The sequence below is a fragment of the Pithys albifrons genome, chromosome 2 (assembly GCF_047495875.1).
Source record: "Pithys albifrons albifrons isolate INPA30051 chromosome 2, PitAlb_v1, whole genome shotgun sequence".
NCBI classification, from domain to species: domain Eukaryota; kingdom Metazoa; phylum Chordata; class Aves; order Passeriformes; family Thamnophilidae; genus Pithys; species Pithys albifrons.
In genome coordinates this window covers 109,537,962-109,555,142 of record NC_092459.1, presented here as the reverse complement: position 1 = coordinate 109,555,142, position 17,181 = coordinate 109,537,962, and the positions used below count along the sequence as shown (strand labels likewise).

The 17,181-nt window shown below is 47.7% G+C and overlaps 1 protein-coding gene across 1 annotated transcript in view; it reads left to right on the top strand.

Annotated features, from left to right (window-relative positions):
• Positions 1-2,719: 2,719 nt before the first annotated feature.
• SPRED2 (sprouty related EVH1 domain containing 2) overlaps positions 2,720-17,181 on the top strand; it is a 60,141-nt gene continuing 45,679 nt past the window's right edge. Inside the window, exon 1 of the mRNA XM_071582079.1 lies at positions 2,720-3,365. Within this exon, the coding sequence (XP_071438180.1) occupies positions 3,319-3,365 (47 nt within the window). The 5' untranslated portion in view covers positions 2,720-3,318. The remainder of the gene's footprint in view (positions 3,366-17,181) is intronic.

Below are 17,181 nucleotides of genomic sequence, written 5' to 3'. Positions count from 1 at the left end.
GAATATCAGAAAAATAAAATTGAGTATCTATTGGCATGAAAGAAATAGCAAGAGGGTTGTGCAGTGAGAGAAATCATTCAGACAATACATCACTCAGCAGCTTCTAAATTAACAGGACAGTGAAAGCAGAGATCAAATATGAGATCTTGCAAATCCACAGAAAATGACTCAAGAAGCTAGATCGAGTAAAACTTCAACTTCCAAGCCTCAGACACATTTGCTTCTCACCATTGAGGTAAATGTGTACACACAAAACATGAATACATAAAAATACATCCAGATCACATAGACAAGCTCTCAAGTATTAATCAGAGAGTGATTAATATCCAGTCCTCCTCGGTGGTATATATATTATGATGGCCTTTTAATTACAAGATTGTACCCTGGGTTTTTCACATGGCCATAAACTCTCCCCTTATTTTGTAGTAACTGACTGCTAAATGCCACGCTCGCCACTTCAGACATATCGATGTTTCTGCTGACCACAGAAATTTTTGGCATGAAAGATTTTAAGGATGTTGGAGGTCTGTGCAATCACAACATCCTTTGGGAAAAAAAATATATATAGGATGGGGAGAAATGTGTCAAATCATTACATCTGGTCTTTTATTGTACAGCAGCTGAAGATGTTCCTGCCATTTCCTTGCCCCCAACTGCTTACTCCTACCCTAACACTTCCTTTTGCTGCCAGCTCAGATATGCCAAGATGTTTATCATGCCATTCTGCAAGCTGGATCCTTGAATAACTTTCCAAAATAAAGAGGTACTGCAGGGTATTATTAGCTGGGACCATTCAGCAGATCCAGCAGTGTCACTCTTCAACTGGGGGGATGTGTTAGCAGAGCCCAGGGAGTGACAAACGGTGCATTGCAGAGGAATGAATGGGTGGGAAGAGGGTGGGGAGATAAGGCAGCATTTCCACCCAAAAATGCTCAGCCATGGGCTGCCAAGGGTTGGGAAGCAGGCTTGCACTGTCACACATTGTCTGGTATTACGGCTGAACCTCTGGCAGTGGCAGGAGCATTACCATAGTATTGCAATGCCCCCAGAGCAGTGGATTCTGGTACCAACCTCTGAGGGACACGCTGCTTCTCCTTGAGGCATGACTGCCCAAAAAAAAGACTTCAAAGCTTTCATTAGTTCTTGCCTTCATGGCATAGCTAGCAGTCCACAGATTTTTCTCCAAGTTTCCATTCTGTTCCTGAAAAGAAAATTAGCAGCACTTGGAAACTGAAACCCAATGGAGTAGAAACACAATTTCCACACCAAAATATGAAGGCCCCTTGAAGACTAAATGCCACAGACTAGACTTTATAGATGAATCAGTAAGTGATTCCCTCAGGAACTGCAGCTGTATCGAGACTGGATATCCCTATGCAATGAGAGTAGAGACAGTGCATCTCCCTACCTGCAGTGGGAAAGGAATGTTCCAACTGGACAGCCCTGTGGAAGCTGAAAGGGCAAGGACATTCCTTTTCCCAGGATTGCCAGATTACAGAGGAACTGGTGGAGAAAGCAAGTCCAAAACTCACTACTGGTTACTCAGCTTCATGGGCCAAACTTTCTCTTCAATACTCCCTCCACTGTGGACCAAGTAAGTCCCAAGGGCAGATGTCAAGGTGTAGCTATGGACACAAGCTGGGAGGGTGTTTACAGTTATAGCACTGTTCATGGCAGCAAAAAACACTTAAACTGGCCTACAAAAAATGCTGCATGAGGCTACCAACATGCCAGCACACACCCCACAGTGATGCTGAACAAGGCTACAAGGGCTGATTTGAGCTCTTGTAAAAGACAAGATGCAGTGGGAAGAACACAATGGTGATGAGAAACCAGATGTATGGGTTGAGAAGCCACATCACCCCAGAACACACTGCTGTGGGGGCAATGCTGGGTCCCTGGGCTCTACTACCGACCAGCTGCCAGAACCCTCAATGGGCACGTGGCACCAAGGAATGGAAACTCTTCCTATGGGTCCCATCAGCCATGATGAGGAGCTGCGCCAAGCCAGGCTGCCCTGGGCCAAACTAAACCTATCTGAGCCAGGCTGGAGTGGTCAGGTCAAAGTCAACCAAGATGTCCAGAGAAGGGCAACAAAGCTAGCAAAGGGTCTGGAGCGCAAACTCTTGTGAGGAGCGGCTGACCGAGCTGGGGGTGTTTACCCTGGAGAAAGGAGGCTTAGGGGTGATCTTATCACTTTCTACAACTACTCTACAACTGAAAGGAGTTGTGGCCGGATGGGGATTAGACTCTTCTCCCAGGCAACCAGTGACAGGATCAGAAGATGTAGTCTTAAGCTGCACCAGGGGAGGGTTAGGTTGGACACTAGGGGGAATTTCTTCACAGAGAGGGTGATTAGAAGTTGGGATGGACTACCCAGGGAGGTGGTGGAGTCACCGTCCCTAGAGGTGTTTAAGAAACGACCGGACACGGCACTTAGTGCCGTGCTTGAGTTGGCACAGTGGTGCTCGGTCAAAGGCTGGACTCGGTGATCTCAGAGATCCTTTCCAACCTCAATCCTGTGATTCTATGATTCTGAGCGCGGCCTGGCAGAGGTGGGCCAGGTCCTGCTGGGTCAGGCTGAGCCGGGCGGGGCGGGCCGGGCCGGGCCGGGCCGGGAGGCGGGAGGTGGGAGGCGGGAGGCGCTGGGCGGGGCGCGGGGGCTGCGGCGCGGGGGGCGGCGCCGGCGGGCGGGGGCGAGCGCGGCGGGACCGCACCCGGGGCGCTGCGCTGCGCCGCGGGGGCTCGGGGGGCCGGGCCGGGGCGGCGCCACCGCCGGCCGCGTCTCCTCCTTCCCCGCCGCCGCCGCCGCCGCTGCGGCTCCGTCCCTCCCTCCCGGGTCCGGCGCTGCCCTGCCCGCTCCCGGCGGCCGCGGCAGCGCCGCCGCTTCCTGCCGGGACTGCCCACTCCCTCCCTCCCTTCCCCGCTCCGCCGCCCCCCGCGGCGCCCCGCCATGGCGTGAGCGCGGCCATGGGGCTGGCCCGGCGCCGCCGCCTGCCCCCGGGCGCTGCGCCGCTCCCCCGGGCCCGGACCCCGCGCCGCCGCCGCCGCCGCCGCGCCCCGCCGCGCCCCCGCGGCGCGCTGACCGCCGCCTCTCCTCCTCCTCCTCCGCCCCCGGCCGCCGCCGCCCGGCGACGAGCGCGGCCGTAGCCCCCCCTCCCCTCCTTCTCCTCCTCTTCTTCCCCCCCGCCGCCGCCCGCGCTCCCGCGCCGTCGGGCCCGGCGCGGCCGCCAGCCCCGGCCCGCCGCGGCGCGGCCTCCCTCGCCATGTGAAGCTCGGGAAGATGCGGAGGCGCAGCCCGGCCGCCCGCGGCGAGGGATGAGCCTAGACGGGGAGAAGATGACCGAGGAAGCCTACCCTGACGAGTGAGCGGGGCCGCGGGCGGAGGGCAGGGGGTAGGGGGGACACGACACGCTTTGTTGGCCCGGCGGGAAGCGGTGCGGGGTCGCGCACTACCCCCCGGACAGACGGACCGGCCGCGGGGCGGACAGAGGGACGCGGACACGCGCGTACGTGTGCGCGCCGCCCGCCCGCGCATCCGCCATTTCGCGCTCCCCCCTGGGCCGCGCTCATTTGCATACGGCCCTTCCATTCATAAAAACCCCCGGCGGGGCGGCGCGGGGCTCGGGGGCGCCGCGGGGAACGGGGCGCAGCCGCGGCCGCCCCGCAACGCCAGCGCCGCTCCCCGCCACGGCCCAGGGGGTCGGAGCGCCCTGCGGGGGCGGCGGAAGCGGCGGGGAAAGGAGGAGGGGGAGCGTGGCGCGGCCCCAGCCCCGCGGCCCCCGGGGCTGCAGGGTGGGGGGGTCAGGATGCGGAACTGGGGAAGAAGGAGGTGGCGGGGGGGACACACACGACGTCGCGGGTCCCCGCCCCGGCCGCCGCCGTTTTGTGAATAGGAGGGCGGCCGCCGCCGCCGTCACATGACGCCGCATTCATAAACCCGGTCACCGGCGGCCTCCCCATTCACCGACACCCCCCGGGGGGTTGCGGGTGCCGCCCCCGCTCCGGAGCCCTCCTGCCGCCTCCCCACGAATAAACCACCACCCCCCGCCCCGAGAGGCCGCCCCGAGGCTTTCAAAATGCCTGACGGTGCCCTTTTCCCTTTTTTTTTTTATGTTTTCTTCCCTAAAATAAAACCTTAAAGCTATTGTATTAGGATGGCAGGAAGGGCTTTTTCACGCCGTGCTGGCCCAAGGGCTGCTCCTGGCTATCTCCTTCGGGGTTTTGACAGTCAAGAGGAATGACTCACTGGCGTGCAGGACTGGGCTGATGCCAAGCGCCATAGGATGTACTGTGCTTTAAAATGACTCCTCGCAGGGCTTATAAAGCAGCGTCAAAATTGTGCAACTTTTTGGCTCGTTTGGAGCCTGAAAAAATATCATAATTGGTGGCATGTGCCACACTCGCACCTTCGTCATGGTAAACTTATTTTAGGGAGATTGACTGGAGAAGGAAATGGCTTCTGCCTGCAACATGTGTGTTGAGAGGAATTGTTATTTTGGCAGCTCTTAATGAAGAGACTATAAATACGTGTTTATATGTAGCTTCTAAAATTGTGGTTATTTTGAAGTTGGTAAGGTTCTTGCAACAAAAAAAGAGAAAGTTGAATTTCTCTCACATGAATTGCCATGATCTAACAGTCTGGAAAAATGTGGCCTACTCGTTTCCAATAAAAACCTGCTGGTTCCTAGTTTGGTTTTTGTTTAATTTTGCAAATTGGACAAGAGGACGAGAAGTGGGTCCCTGTCTCTGGGTTTAAGAACATGGGCCCAAACCTAACCCAATTAATTCAGTGGACAAAGTCTAGCACTCACCAGCCTTCATCTTGTGGCAAGATAGTGCTCCAGATGTGTTTTCCTGCAGGGCTTGGTGTAGAGGTGAGTGTCGGTGCAAAACAGCAAGCTCTTGGCTCTGATGGTTGGTTGGGGTTTTTTTGCATTAATTGTAGACTGCAGTTTGTTTTGCAGTAAATTCTTCCTCCATGAGCCACTGCTCTGCCGTGCTGAGGGAGACTTCAGCTGATGGGTTTTGTGTGTGTCCCCACCTGAGCTGGGGAGGGGAGCTCTTGGGTCACACCACCACTCCCAGCACCACCAGTCAACCCAACAACGTTGTGCTTCAATCCCTGGGAGATGGGGAATGCTGGTGGCCATGAGGAGCTGGTACCCAACGCATTCTCAGGCCACCAATAACCTTTTTATTGACTTCTGGATGTATTGGCTTCCAGGGTAAATGATGCCTCATGATCCTTGCCCTGGTGCAAATCCCAGCTCCTTCGGAGGCCGTGGTTGAGCTTGTCAGAGTTTAGTCCAGGCCTTTTCCTTGCAGGGCATGGCGAGATGTTTTAGGTAAGCCATGGTTTCCTCTGTAAGCTCCTCGCTTCCAGCCTTGCATTGATTGATAGCGTCGCTGAAGCCGGTGACTCATGGGTTGTTTTTTCATTTCAGTGGTGGGTGAAGTGATTTGATTTTTTTTTTCTCCAATATATATGGTGTTAAAAGAAATAAGGACAGGCTCTCCTGATAAGTTTTCTCAAGCTGTCAGAACAATGGTAGTATAGCGTGCTATTTGCCCCAGATATCTGGCTTTAATTTGCATAACTATTCTTGTTTCACTGAGTGCACTGTGAGCAAATGTTAACAGCCAGATTACAAAAAAAAAGGTCCACTGTCAGGATGCCTTTTAAAATAACCCTCTTCAAGTAAATAGCAAGGGTGTCTCCCCCCATTTTTTTGCCCTTTTTTCATCATTACTTGAGAACAGCTCAATAAGATTTTGGGGTTTGAAACAATTTATAAAACAGAGGAGGGGAAAAAAATAGGGCTTAGGATGCTAGAAACTCATCGGTCCCTTCATGACTGCACCATTTGAGATCGATACTTAGAGGTCAGTTTGTCATTGCAAAGCAAGCGCCTCGTTCTGCATCTCAGCCTTGATTTCTGCTTCCCTCCTTTCCCCCCAACACGTTGCAGGGTGGCGAGAGAATGGGGACGCCTGGTTATAAATCAGAGGCTCGAAGCTGCGGCGCTGCCTGTAAGTGGTGGGAGAATTTTGGGCAACGCTGCCTCTGCACCCAGAAGATGGGCAGCGAGCAGTGACCTGCTCCAAAACCACTGGTTCCCACGTGGACTGCTGGTGTCTTTCCATAGGAGAAGGGAGCTGAAGCCTTAGAAGTGATTCGGTTATGCCCGGAGGCTGCCGCCTGCTCGTTCCGATGCATGGTTCCAAGAAAGTCACAGGAAGTAATTAAATGGAAAAGGTCAGAGAACGAGGAAGTGTTGGTCTGCAGCCTTTTGCTGGCTAGGATGGAGCCGTGATGCCCTGCCCGAGCCTGGTGGCAGTCGTGTCCCTAGAGTGTCCCCACTGCTCCTCCGAACGCACACTTGATTTATTCCAGCAGGCACGGAGCGCGCCTGCCAAGTGTTTGCAAGTGGGACTGGTCCCCCAGAGGTTTTTAACCAGCTGGGTTAAGTGGGATATGTGTAGGGCTGCTGTGGTGTTGTCCAGGATAGCAAAATGTCGTGTGAGATCACACCAATGCATTTTCTCTGGTCTAGGGAGAGAAATTTAAGCTTGACTGTCATTTTTCTTTTGCTGGTCACCAAACCCCACTTCCCTCCACCACTGAGCAGAGCCCAGTGATGCTGACTCTGAATACTGAGTCCATCAATGTTGCAGTTTGCCCTTTACACTGAAAAAAATACTTTATTTCTTTTTTTTTTGCCTCATTTCATTTTCACTGTTTTTGCCCAGTCCAATACTGATGATTTTTCTGTAGGTATCAAAGGCAGCTCATTCAGCCAAATTATTTTGCTGCAAGTTCCAACCAGGGAGGAAGGCATGGGACACGCTGTGTGTCATGACTTGCTCGCAAATAGGACAGGAAATGAAGGATTGCCAAAATATAACTGTTTATTTCTTGGACTGAAAACATGCCTGTTTAAAATATGACATGTAAGTAGCTGCTTTGTTCAGTCACTGGAAGAAGTTGCTGTTTATAAGGCAATAATAGCTCTGTTAGATGAAAAAAGAAGAGGGAAGAAGGGATTTACCCTTTCTTTTCTCTCTACCTCTGTCTTGGAAATGCCTTGAAAAGTAGTTGCAGGTGGAAGACGTATGGAGAAAGTATTTTGTTGGACAAGTGGAAGAGAAATCTGCAGGAAGAGGGTTGCCACAAGCAGAAGGGAGGTGGATTTTGAATTTCTCAGCACATTAGTCCACACTATGGGCCTGGGCAGCCCTTGGATAACCCTGATTCTGGATTGAAGAGTAGAAACCTAAACAACCCACCTTTGGGTCAAAAAGTGAGGGATTTTGGTGTGACTCCCCTCCTCCAGCAGTGCTGTGGATTGGTGGTGGTGGGACATTGTTGGAGCGTGGTGCAGATCATCTTTGACCTGTTTTAGCAGCCTGTTTTTTATCTTACCGGGGCACACCCTCGAGCGTGGGTTAAAAGGTAGGTTTTATCTACCTGTTTAATTAAATCCCGAGGCTGCAAACAAAAGTACGTTGTGTGGCAAGGCTCACTCTTAACATGGGCTTGGTTTGCTGTTAGCTGGATTTAAACCACAAAATCGTTTCCTGTTGGCCACCAAATTGTAGGGAGATGATAGTAGTTATCCTCCTTCTTCCTGGACCAGGCTGGAAAATAGGAGCCTGGGAATGAGACACAACTTAACTATTGCTTTTAATCCCTCCTGTTTCTTACACACTCTGGCATGCTTGAGGAATTGATAAATTCAATTTTCTTCTCTCCAGCGGAATGGCCATAGGAACAGCTCCCTACAACAAATTCACTGAAAAATGTGAGGGGGTTGGGGTTTTTTTTTCTTTCTATACCCTACTTTTTTTTGAACAGCAGAAGGTGATCCTTCCTGCAAGAGCAGGGGTAGAGAGGGCACAGAGATCAGTCAAACTAAAAGTATGGCTCTGAAGACTGGTTTTGATACATGCCCTGTTTGCATTGTGAAGCATTTGATTTTTGGAGGACTTACACTTCTAAAGCAGTGCAGAATTTTAAAAAGAAGAAAAATAAAAAAGGTCAGTTGACTAAAAAAAGACACAAATAGACTGCAGAGTTGATTGACAGCAGATGCAAGCCGCAGCAGTCCCCATTTCTGTGGACTACCAAAAGCTAGCAAGAAGCTGTTTGTCACATAAATCCCAGCAGTGGAAAGAGAGGTCTGCTCCAAGCTTGGCATCATGCAGGGCAGGGCAGCATCTCCCAGCATCTTGCTTTCACTGACCATTTCTTACCACCCTGGCCATGGGTAAACTCAGCTGATGGTTTCTAATGCTTGCTTTTTTTTTGTGTGTTTCTTTTCTTACGTATTGGTTTTCTGCCAAGATCTTGTGAGTTTTCCTTCCTTCCCGTTTCTCTACCCACGTCCACCCCCTTTCCTTGTCAAATTTCCTTTAATCATTTATTTTTCTGGTGCTTGCTCAGTACTGAAAACCTGACCCTCTCAAGCTGCAGAGAAATGCAGCTGGGCTGCGCTGGCCTCCTTGATGCTTTTACTCTGCATCTGACCCTCACCTTTAGTTTGACATCAGCTTTTCAGAGCAAAGGTTGGGTTTGCCCATGTAGTTTCTCAAAGGCAAACCATCCGCTGGCCCCTTCTGCTCGGGGGGTCAAGGGTGCTGGGTTGCAGAATGGAGCTGGGGAAAGGGGCAAACCGTGCTGAGGCAGCAAGAACAGCAAAGCAATGCCCAAACACTGCACTTCTGCCCACTGGCAGAGCTATTTTGGGGGGGTTTATCATATCAGTGTGACCATCATTGTTGGTACCCAAAAATAGAGCAATGCTCCCAACCTCTTTTTCTTCTCCAGCTTGTTGTCAGACAAATGTTGGGTGGGCAGATGAATGTAATCTCAAAGTCCGGAGGATGTCTTTGCTGTATCCCATTTGCTGTCGCCATTTCCTTTTCCCTACACTCTTGAAGGGTGTTTTTTTGCCTCGTGCTTATTTTGTTTCTATACCTTTATATGGCACTCTTGACTGGAAGCAGGGCTTCTCTCGCTGCTGCCAAATGCTCCTGACGGTGTTTTCTCCTTACATCAAGAGAAGGTGATCACCATAACATGGATCTGGTGTAGCCATTGGAGTGAAATACTGCCTTGCCCCGTGCAGTAGAAGTAGATGCTTCACCTTAAAATAAGGTGTGCTTTATCAAAAGCAGCATTACAAAGTCTGCTTTCAAGGCTGTTGGAGGTCTTTCTGCCAACAGCTGGCAGGTTCTACCTGTTGCAGTGAGATTTAACCCAAATTACTGTTTTTGTCTCCAACCTGCTTGTTTTTAGACTCTTTGAATAACTTTAGTCTTTGACTTTCTTTGCTTGCAACTCACACTTCAAGGACTGTGTTTTGGGGGTTTGTTTTGTCCCCCGCCTCCCCCTTCCTTTGTTCTCAACTCCTACCTGTGCTGTAATCAGAGGAGAGATCTTGAGTCTATCAGCTGAGTATTGCTGATGGCTATTCCAGGTAGGAAGGGAACTTCTTACTGGCAGGCGTGGGGAGGAGGGCTTACAGGGCTTTCTAACAACATAAGTTGATTTCCCCATCTGTGGTGTTTTCAAAAACTGGGACTGCAGAGTTGCCCAAAGTGCTTGGACTTTGACAGCAGTGCCTGGCAAGGAAAGAAGCATTTCATGACCTGAAGACTGATGTGGTGATGGCACTTGTTCCTTGGTATCTTCTGCTTTTTGTCTCAGGTACTACAAAAACTAGGCAAAAACGCAAGCCAGAAGTAGTGTCTTCAGGGAACTGCCTAAACAATAAATGGATTTTTAAATTTGAGAATGCACTAAATGGGCTTTCAAAAGTAACATTAGGACTCATTGCCTGAGTACACCTTTCCCTAGGAACAAAAAGTGTGTGTCTCTTGTTGAGAGCAACCACTTCCCCCCACTTTTCTTAACAGGAAAGTTGAGTTGGTCGCGGTTCCTCTGCTGCTGCTCTTTGCCAGACGCGCTGATGGTGCTGGGAGATGTGTTGTAAAACCTGATAGCGTCTTTTGATCCTGCGTATGGGAAACGCATCCCTCTGCTTGTAAGAACCTGCGCTGCCGTGCAAGGACAGGAGCATGTTCTGCACATGCACTCAAGTACCAGGGAGATCTGGAAACACTTAGATTGGGTTTTTTTCCTTAACTGCATTATACATGCATCCTGTTTGGAGAGTCCTATTACTTCTTCTCTTGCCAGTTAAAAGGTGGTCTGAAGACTAGGCAGCTTCCATCCCAGTGCTGTACATTAAAATTTTGAGCATTGCTTGCCTGTTTGTTGAGTAGTTGGGGGCAAGATTAGTTTCTGCTGCAGTATCTGAAATACACTGAAGGCATTTGCACAGCAGTCAGAGTTTCAAAACACTGTGGGAAATCACAAACCTTTTTTCCCTAAACACCAGAGCCTGTTGCAGCACCACAGTCTCGACTACCAGCTCCTTCCTGGTCCTCCCTTGCCTGCGGAAAGACAACATTTCTTAAATGGTGCGGTTTTATAGGAGTTAAGTCCATGCTTAGGATTAGTTGATGCCACTAGTAGCAATTAGCATCTGAGCTAAAGCACATCTGTGAGATTTTTTTTTTCTTTCTGAGTCTCTAGACTATTTATGTGTTCTAGTTTTTAATTCAGATGCTGGTGGTGGAAAGCATTTTTGGTGTGGGGAGAGACATGAGGTGAAAGAACGGTCTCCCATAGCCTTGTGTATATCTGTTTTTAGGGGTGAGGTTCCCCCCTTTAAATATTGGCAACACTCATTTTTCTGCAGCTGTAATAACTCTTCACCCATAGCACTTTGAGCAGGTCCCTGTGGTGAGTGGGATGCTGCTCAAAAAGATACTTATCGTGTTCACCCCCCTGACTGAAAGCCAAGAGCTCAGCTCACCTCTGCTTGCTGCATTTCTTCCACTGACATGTTCAAACACTCCCACCTGGGTTTCCAAGTGCTTGGAAGGCATGCTGGCTGTTTACCTGGTTTTACAAGTGGAAAGCTATGCCCTCGAGCTGATGGAAGGATACTAACTAATGCTTCCAATTGCAGCATGTAGGGAGTGTGTGCTTTGCCTCAAGTTGGGACAAAATGAGGCAAGGAGTGGGTGAATTGCTGGGATTGTGCCTTGGTAGAGAGCGGCATCCTGGGCTCACTGCTGGGCTGGTGTGCCAGGAGGGTAGCACTGGGACAGTTGTCCTTGGGATCTTTGTGAAACCTTGAGGTCTGAGAAAAGGTATCCAGGTGTTAGTACTGCAGAGCTCTCTCTTTTGTCTTGCAGTAATCCAAGGGATGCCATAAAAAGCTGCTGGAAGGCATCAGCAGAGCCGGCGAGTGCACTCGGCTGCTGCTGTTGCAGTGATCCGGCTCTGGAGTTGCAATTATTTACAAACTGTCTAGTTGTGCAGAGATCTCAAAAGTATCACCTGGGCTAACTTAAAGCATGCTTGGAGTTTCTTAACGGTATACCTTAGTTTATGTTCAATTTATTTGAGTGATTTCTGTAACTCTTGGATCTTTGCATCTCTCCATCATTTGTCTGTGTGGGTGAGGGTGTGAGGTCACAAGTCTAGTGGCTCAGTGAGGCGATGAATGCCTGAATTTGCCTTAGATGCCCCACGCAGTGGGTTCTGATCATGCCAAGCTGAGACATCACCCACCTCTGCTGCCAGGTTGGCTGTTGAAGAACTGCATGGGAAAAGCATGTTGCTGAAAGTGGGGCCGCCTTCCATTCTCTCCACAATTTCACCAGTGCAGCTGCTTATGTGATCACATTCCTAGAACCCAAGGTGTTTGACTCCTTAGTGCTGATTTTTATTTTTCCCCAAATTTTAATTCTTTAAGTTATATTAAAACCCCTGATTGCCTCCATGGCAATAGAGAGCTAGGATAGACACCCCTGTAAGACCTCAGTGTAAATCCCTGTGTTTCAGGAGCTTTTTACACCCCATGTATTTAAAGTGTGTGTGTATAAATTACTGAAAAGTCACAGATACTTCAGCAGTGTGCTTTTTTTTTAATACTAGTGAAATAACAGCAAAAACTTTATCCCTGCAGATTTATAGTGCTGCCAACATAATTCATCCTTGACTGAAACTTGGCATGGGAGGTGTTAAGCTGGTTGCAGCCCGTCATTGCTTTACATGTTGTTACTGGATGTATACAGTTTCATGGCTGTAAAGATAAAAAGGTCAGGAAATGGGACAGAGTTTTATAAAACAGTAATTCTGATACTTGCATTGCTTGAGTGACCTCGTGTTTTTAAAAAGGCACTTGGTGTTTAATTGAACCACAGGAAGAAGTTAGTGCAGAGATTGTTTGGTCTGTTTAAAAGCAAGAATGAAATGATGCAGTACAATTAAACCACTAGAGCTTCTTAAGAGAAAAAACTCCTTTCTTTTTTTTTTTTGGCCATGAAGGTATTTGGCATTATGGTGTAGTAGTACTTCATAAGAGTGTGTTGAATGGCTGGAAAGTTATTAATCAGTGCTGGATATGAGCTTCTGCTTGTTGTCTGAAGGAAGTGAAATGTAGAGAGTTAGCTAGGTTGGTTAAAAGCAATAAATCAAATAAAGGGGGAGTGATAGGAGAGGGCAGGCTGGTGTGGAGATGAGCTAGAGACATACAGAGAGCACGATCTCACAAATGCAATCAGGAAGTTCTAGAAATACCCTGTATAAACACTGCATCCTACAGGAAGAACCTTAAAGCCCAAATAAACCATTTCCCCTTGTGCCTATGTATACATAAACTCCACTGGTTTGGAAGATCTTATCAGGTCAGTGATGTGCCTTTTTACAGTAGTTCCTAAAACAAGTTATGTGATAAATGTCAACCTTTTTTTTGTTGGTTTTTTTTTCCCCTGAGCTGTTCATCAGGTTTGTGTATGCCTTTATCTTGACCTTAGCTAGAAGTCCCAAACCTTCCCAGGTCAGTCTGTCTGGCTAAGTGACCATTTTTGGTTAAAATCCTTCCAAACACACAAGTTGTGTAGATGGACAGAGTCAGGAGGGAGGTGGGGGATTTTATCCATTCAACTTGATGTGTACGTGGGGGAGGATGATCTTCCCCCACCTAAAACTTAGGATTTTAAGTATGTGGTATATGTAGAAATTTTTAAGAGACAGCACATAAAGGGGAAGCAGAAATAGACTTCTTTTGATGCCTTGGATCGAACTCCTGGTGTTGCCGTGTCCATCTTTGCACAATGCTGGGCTGGATGATGTTAAAATATGTGTACTTGCCACACAGTGATGTTTTACCCAACTGCTCTGCTGTGCTTGAGCACTAAAAATCTTCTTGCTTTTGTCCAAGATTTATTATTAGGTCTCAGAAATGCTCATTGCCCAGAGGGCAAGATGTAGCCAGGGTCTCCCAGTATTTGGGTGTGGAGATAGTGGTTGGTGTTCCTGTTGACCTCAGCTGTGCTGATCCTCCCCCAGCAAGCGGTTGAGGAGTCCTTTAAAATCACAGCCTGTGAATGAAAAAAATTATGGCTTAACAGAGTGTGCCACCAACCATTCATTTTGTTTGGTTCTGCATGCACGCCTTTAAACAAGATTCCTGAAATAAATTTCCAGGGCATGCAAAAAAGCCTCCCTCTTTCATCCCAAACTCCCATAAGCAACAAAAAAGGCTGTTCCCTTGAGTTAGAAGCCAGAGGGACTATTTTAGAAATGGTGGTCCTGAAGAACCATAAATTGAAACACAAAAAGCCCCATCTAAGGCATTTTTATCTTGAATACAAGGGTTTGACTGTGGAGCACTGAGGTTCTACAGTGCTTAGTGCCTCTACATCTGTGTGCTCTGTATTTTCTTGTTCAGGAAAGCTCTAGGTGAACTGTAAGCTGGGTTAGTTTGCTGATAAAATTCACTGTTCTGTACAAAAGTCATTAAAATACATCTATGAGCTTTGTTGCTGGTGAGGGTGTTTTGGTGGTTTGGGGTTTTTTTTCCTCCTTCCCTTTGCTGTATCTGTAAGGAAGCGTGGGATACCTTTATCAGAGTATTGGTGGAATAGCTTCCCCAGCCTTTCATAAGGTCAAGTAAAAAAACAAACAGCCCTCCTTATGGGAAGGAAGGGATGGGGAAAGAAGGGTGTTTGTGTACACTTTCCCATTCATGTTTTAAAAAGAAAATATATAAACTTCTGGAGTCATTGCCATGTATTTTGTGTGATTATAGGAGCTGAGAGTTGGAAGCTTAATTTGCTTTCTCAGTGCTGACTTAAATCAAAGGGGAACAGCGGTGAGCAGGAGAGCACTTACTGCTTTGGGTTTGCCTCCGTTGGCCAAATGCTCTCCACGTTCTGCAGTGATTGAAGCAATAAAATCACAAGGTGCTTTTCTGAATCAGTTCTCTTTGGGTTACAAATGTATCTGAGGTTTCTGTGTTGATTTGAGCTAAGATGATACAGAAGAGAACATGTCCTTTGTTCCAGCACTAAAATTTTGAGATTTCAGTAAGCACATACCTTTTGTGCAAACTTGTTATGAAGGAAGAAAAAAAAGCAGCTAAATATTATTAGACTGTTTCCCTCTTCTGCTTATTCTCTGCTGCAGGAATGGGGAGAACAATTTTTCACAAGACCAGTTACCAGGTTGTGATTCTACATGAATCTGGTACCTTTCTGAAAATACTCAACTAGTTGTGAGTAACACTTGCCTGTACTCAAGAAGGAAAAAGTTGCTCTGATTTCTGTGCTTGGGGTACAAATCATAGAGGTAGGACTAAAAATGATCACCCCTAGTTGGACCTTCTCCAAATGATCATGGGTCACTGATAGTGAACCCTGGCTGTACCTACTCATGGTATGGATGTTTAAAGTAGTCAGGTGCCACCTTTGTCCAATATTAAAGCAACCCTTGTCCTGAAAGCAAGGGTGGGAAAACCCAGCTGCTTTGGGAGAGGCATCTGGATGTGTTGTCTCTGACCAGTTCTCTGTGGAACAGTTGGAGACAATCTATAACATGTGCTGTTTGTTGTGATTAATGATATAAAGGACTCATTAATGGACTTTCAGGGATCTAACTGAAAGCTGCTGCTGGTGGTTGCAGGGAACGTGCCTGTGCCTGGAAGAGGTTGTCTCTTCAGATGGTCAACATTAACTGGCCTTCAGCTGAGAACTGAGCATCAAAGGCAGATCCTTTACATTCTCTCATCTTTTTATGAAAGGGACAGTCCAGATCTTAGCATGCATTAAAAAATATTTTGCAAATAGCTACCAGTGTTACTTTTGAGTGTGCTTAGCACTGGATTTTTTTTTTGCAGTGTATATTGAAGGAAAAATCTCTGAATGTTATGAGAGCAGCGGGGAGAGTAGGCAAGGATATGATGGCAGAGAAATTTAACTGGTGATGGGTCAGCAGAAAAAAAACACTAGTTTTTTGGTACTGATTCATTCCAGTTTGTTTTATTAAATGCCGCAGTGTGAACTGGGGCTGGTTGGGTCACCCCTTGCTACAGGGGCACAGGAAGGTACTGACTGTAATTTTCGTAGTCCAGGAGAAGTGAATCTTCTTCCTGTCTGCAGATGGTATATTCTAGTGTCAGATGTGATGAGTCTTCTTTGGCTTATCATTCAAAGATGTATTCCTCACCAGATACAGAGCACCTGGCTTTTTTCTTACCTGTTAAGCCTTACCATGTCTTACTTTCTGGATTCTGCAGCAGGCAGATGCACAGCAGTGTGACAGGAACATGCTTTTGTCTTCAACCCCAACTGCTAGTTCAAGTTTGCATGCCTTGGGTTCATCCTCATCACCTTGTCTGCTTGATGTCCCCCAGATGCCTGATAGTTGTGCATCTCAGGTGACTCCAGAGGTACAACAACACTAGTTTTGTGCATTTCCATGGCAATGCTGAGTTGCATGCTATTTCCAAAAGTAAAGCAACTCTTTCCCATGAAGTGGTGGGAAGCAGAAGGTCACACCAAACCCCTCTTTGCAAAATGTCCCAAGAGAGAGGGGACCTTTGAGTTTTTGCAAGTTCTTTAATTGAAAAGGGCTCTCAGTGATACACAACTGCTCCTTTAAACTCTTGTTTCCTTAGGTGGATGTAATAAATGTTCAGCCCCTTTCCTCTGCTTGTGCGTGTGACTTTGTCAGCAAGAAACTTCTGCTCCCTGAGCTGCTGAGTAAAACCAGCTCCTCAGGGCAGAAGAGGGAAACTCCTTGAGAACACTCTCCAGGCATCAAAATGCCCCGTATAAAAGCCCATTTGTACATTTTGTTACACGAAGAAATTCCTGGCTGTACCCAGCCTTAGGTAAATAGCCAGGGAGAGGCAACTGAAGCATGACGGATGGCTGTGGTTGGCGAGAAGGGACGTGCGGCGTGGAAGTCCACAGAGCAGAGCAAACAATGGAGGGAACCGTGCTGTGTTTTACAGAAGTGATGTTGTGTTAGGAGGAAACTGTCTGGTGCCTCAAAGCTCTGCTCAAGATCTCTTGCAACAAGTACGGAAAATGCAGAAAAGTTTGTTGGTTTGTGTTTGGGGTTTTTTTTAAATCCATAGGTGAAATTTCCTGTTATATCATGCATTTCAACGATACTTAAAAATCGTAAGTCTTCATCAAGGAAAGGAAGTCACCCATGGGGGTGTTTTACTGATTTGATGTTTAGCCCCAAATTCTGGACAGCAGAACACTTGGAAAGTTTATAATATTTTTCTTGAGGGTGTGTTATATAAGGACCAGGAAATTCATACCTGTAGATTGCCAGAGCTGTCCTTACAGCTCCCTAGGTTGGTGAGATGGCAGAAAACAGAGCAGTGTTTTCCTTGCGTGGCTTCAGTGGGATTGTCCTTGGTTGAGCACCTGTTTTAGACATCTCTTGCTGTGTAATTCATAAAGGGGGTTTAGAAACTCCCTTGACAGCAAAGGTAAATTTTTAAAACCCAGAGAAAACGTACAACTGGAGAAAGGGTAAAGTGCGGCTCGTTGGAAGGTGCTGCATTGCAGGGAACATGAATGAATTTCTTCACTTAATTGAATAAAGGAAAGTTGAAAAGATTGTGCTTTTTCGCAGCTTGTGCACACTCTTGCTGCTTTATATTTAATTTACTCTGAAAACTAGACCTTATTATGGGGAAGGAAATACCTAAAAGGCTAAAATCCAGTCCCTCTATTCATTTTATTTTTGAACATTTGAAATACAGGAAATTCTTTTGCAGCACTTGTGGCTTTGTCATT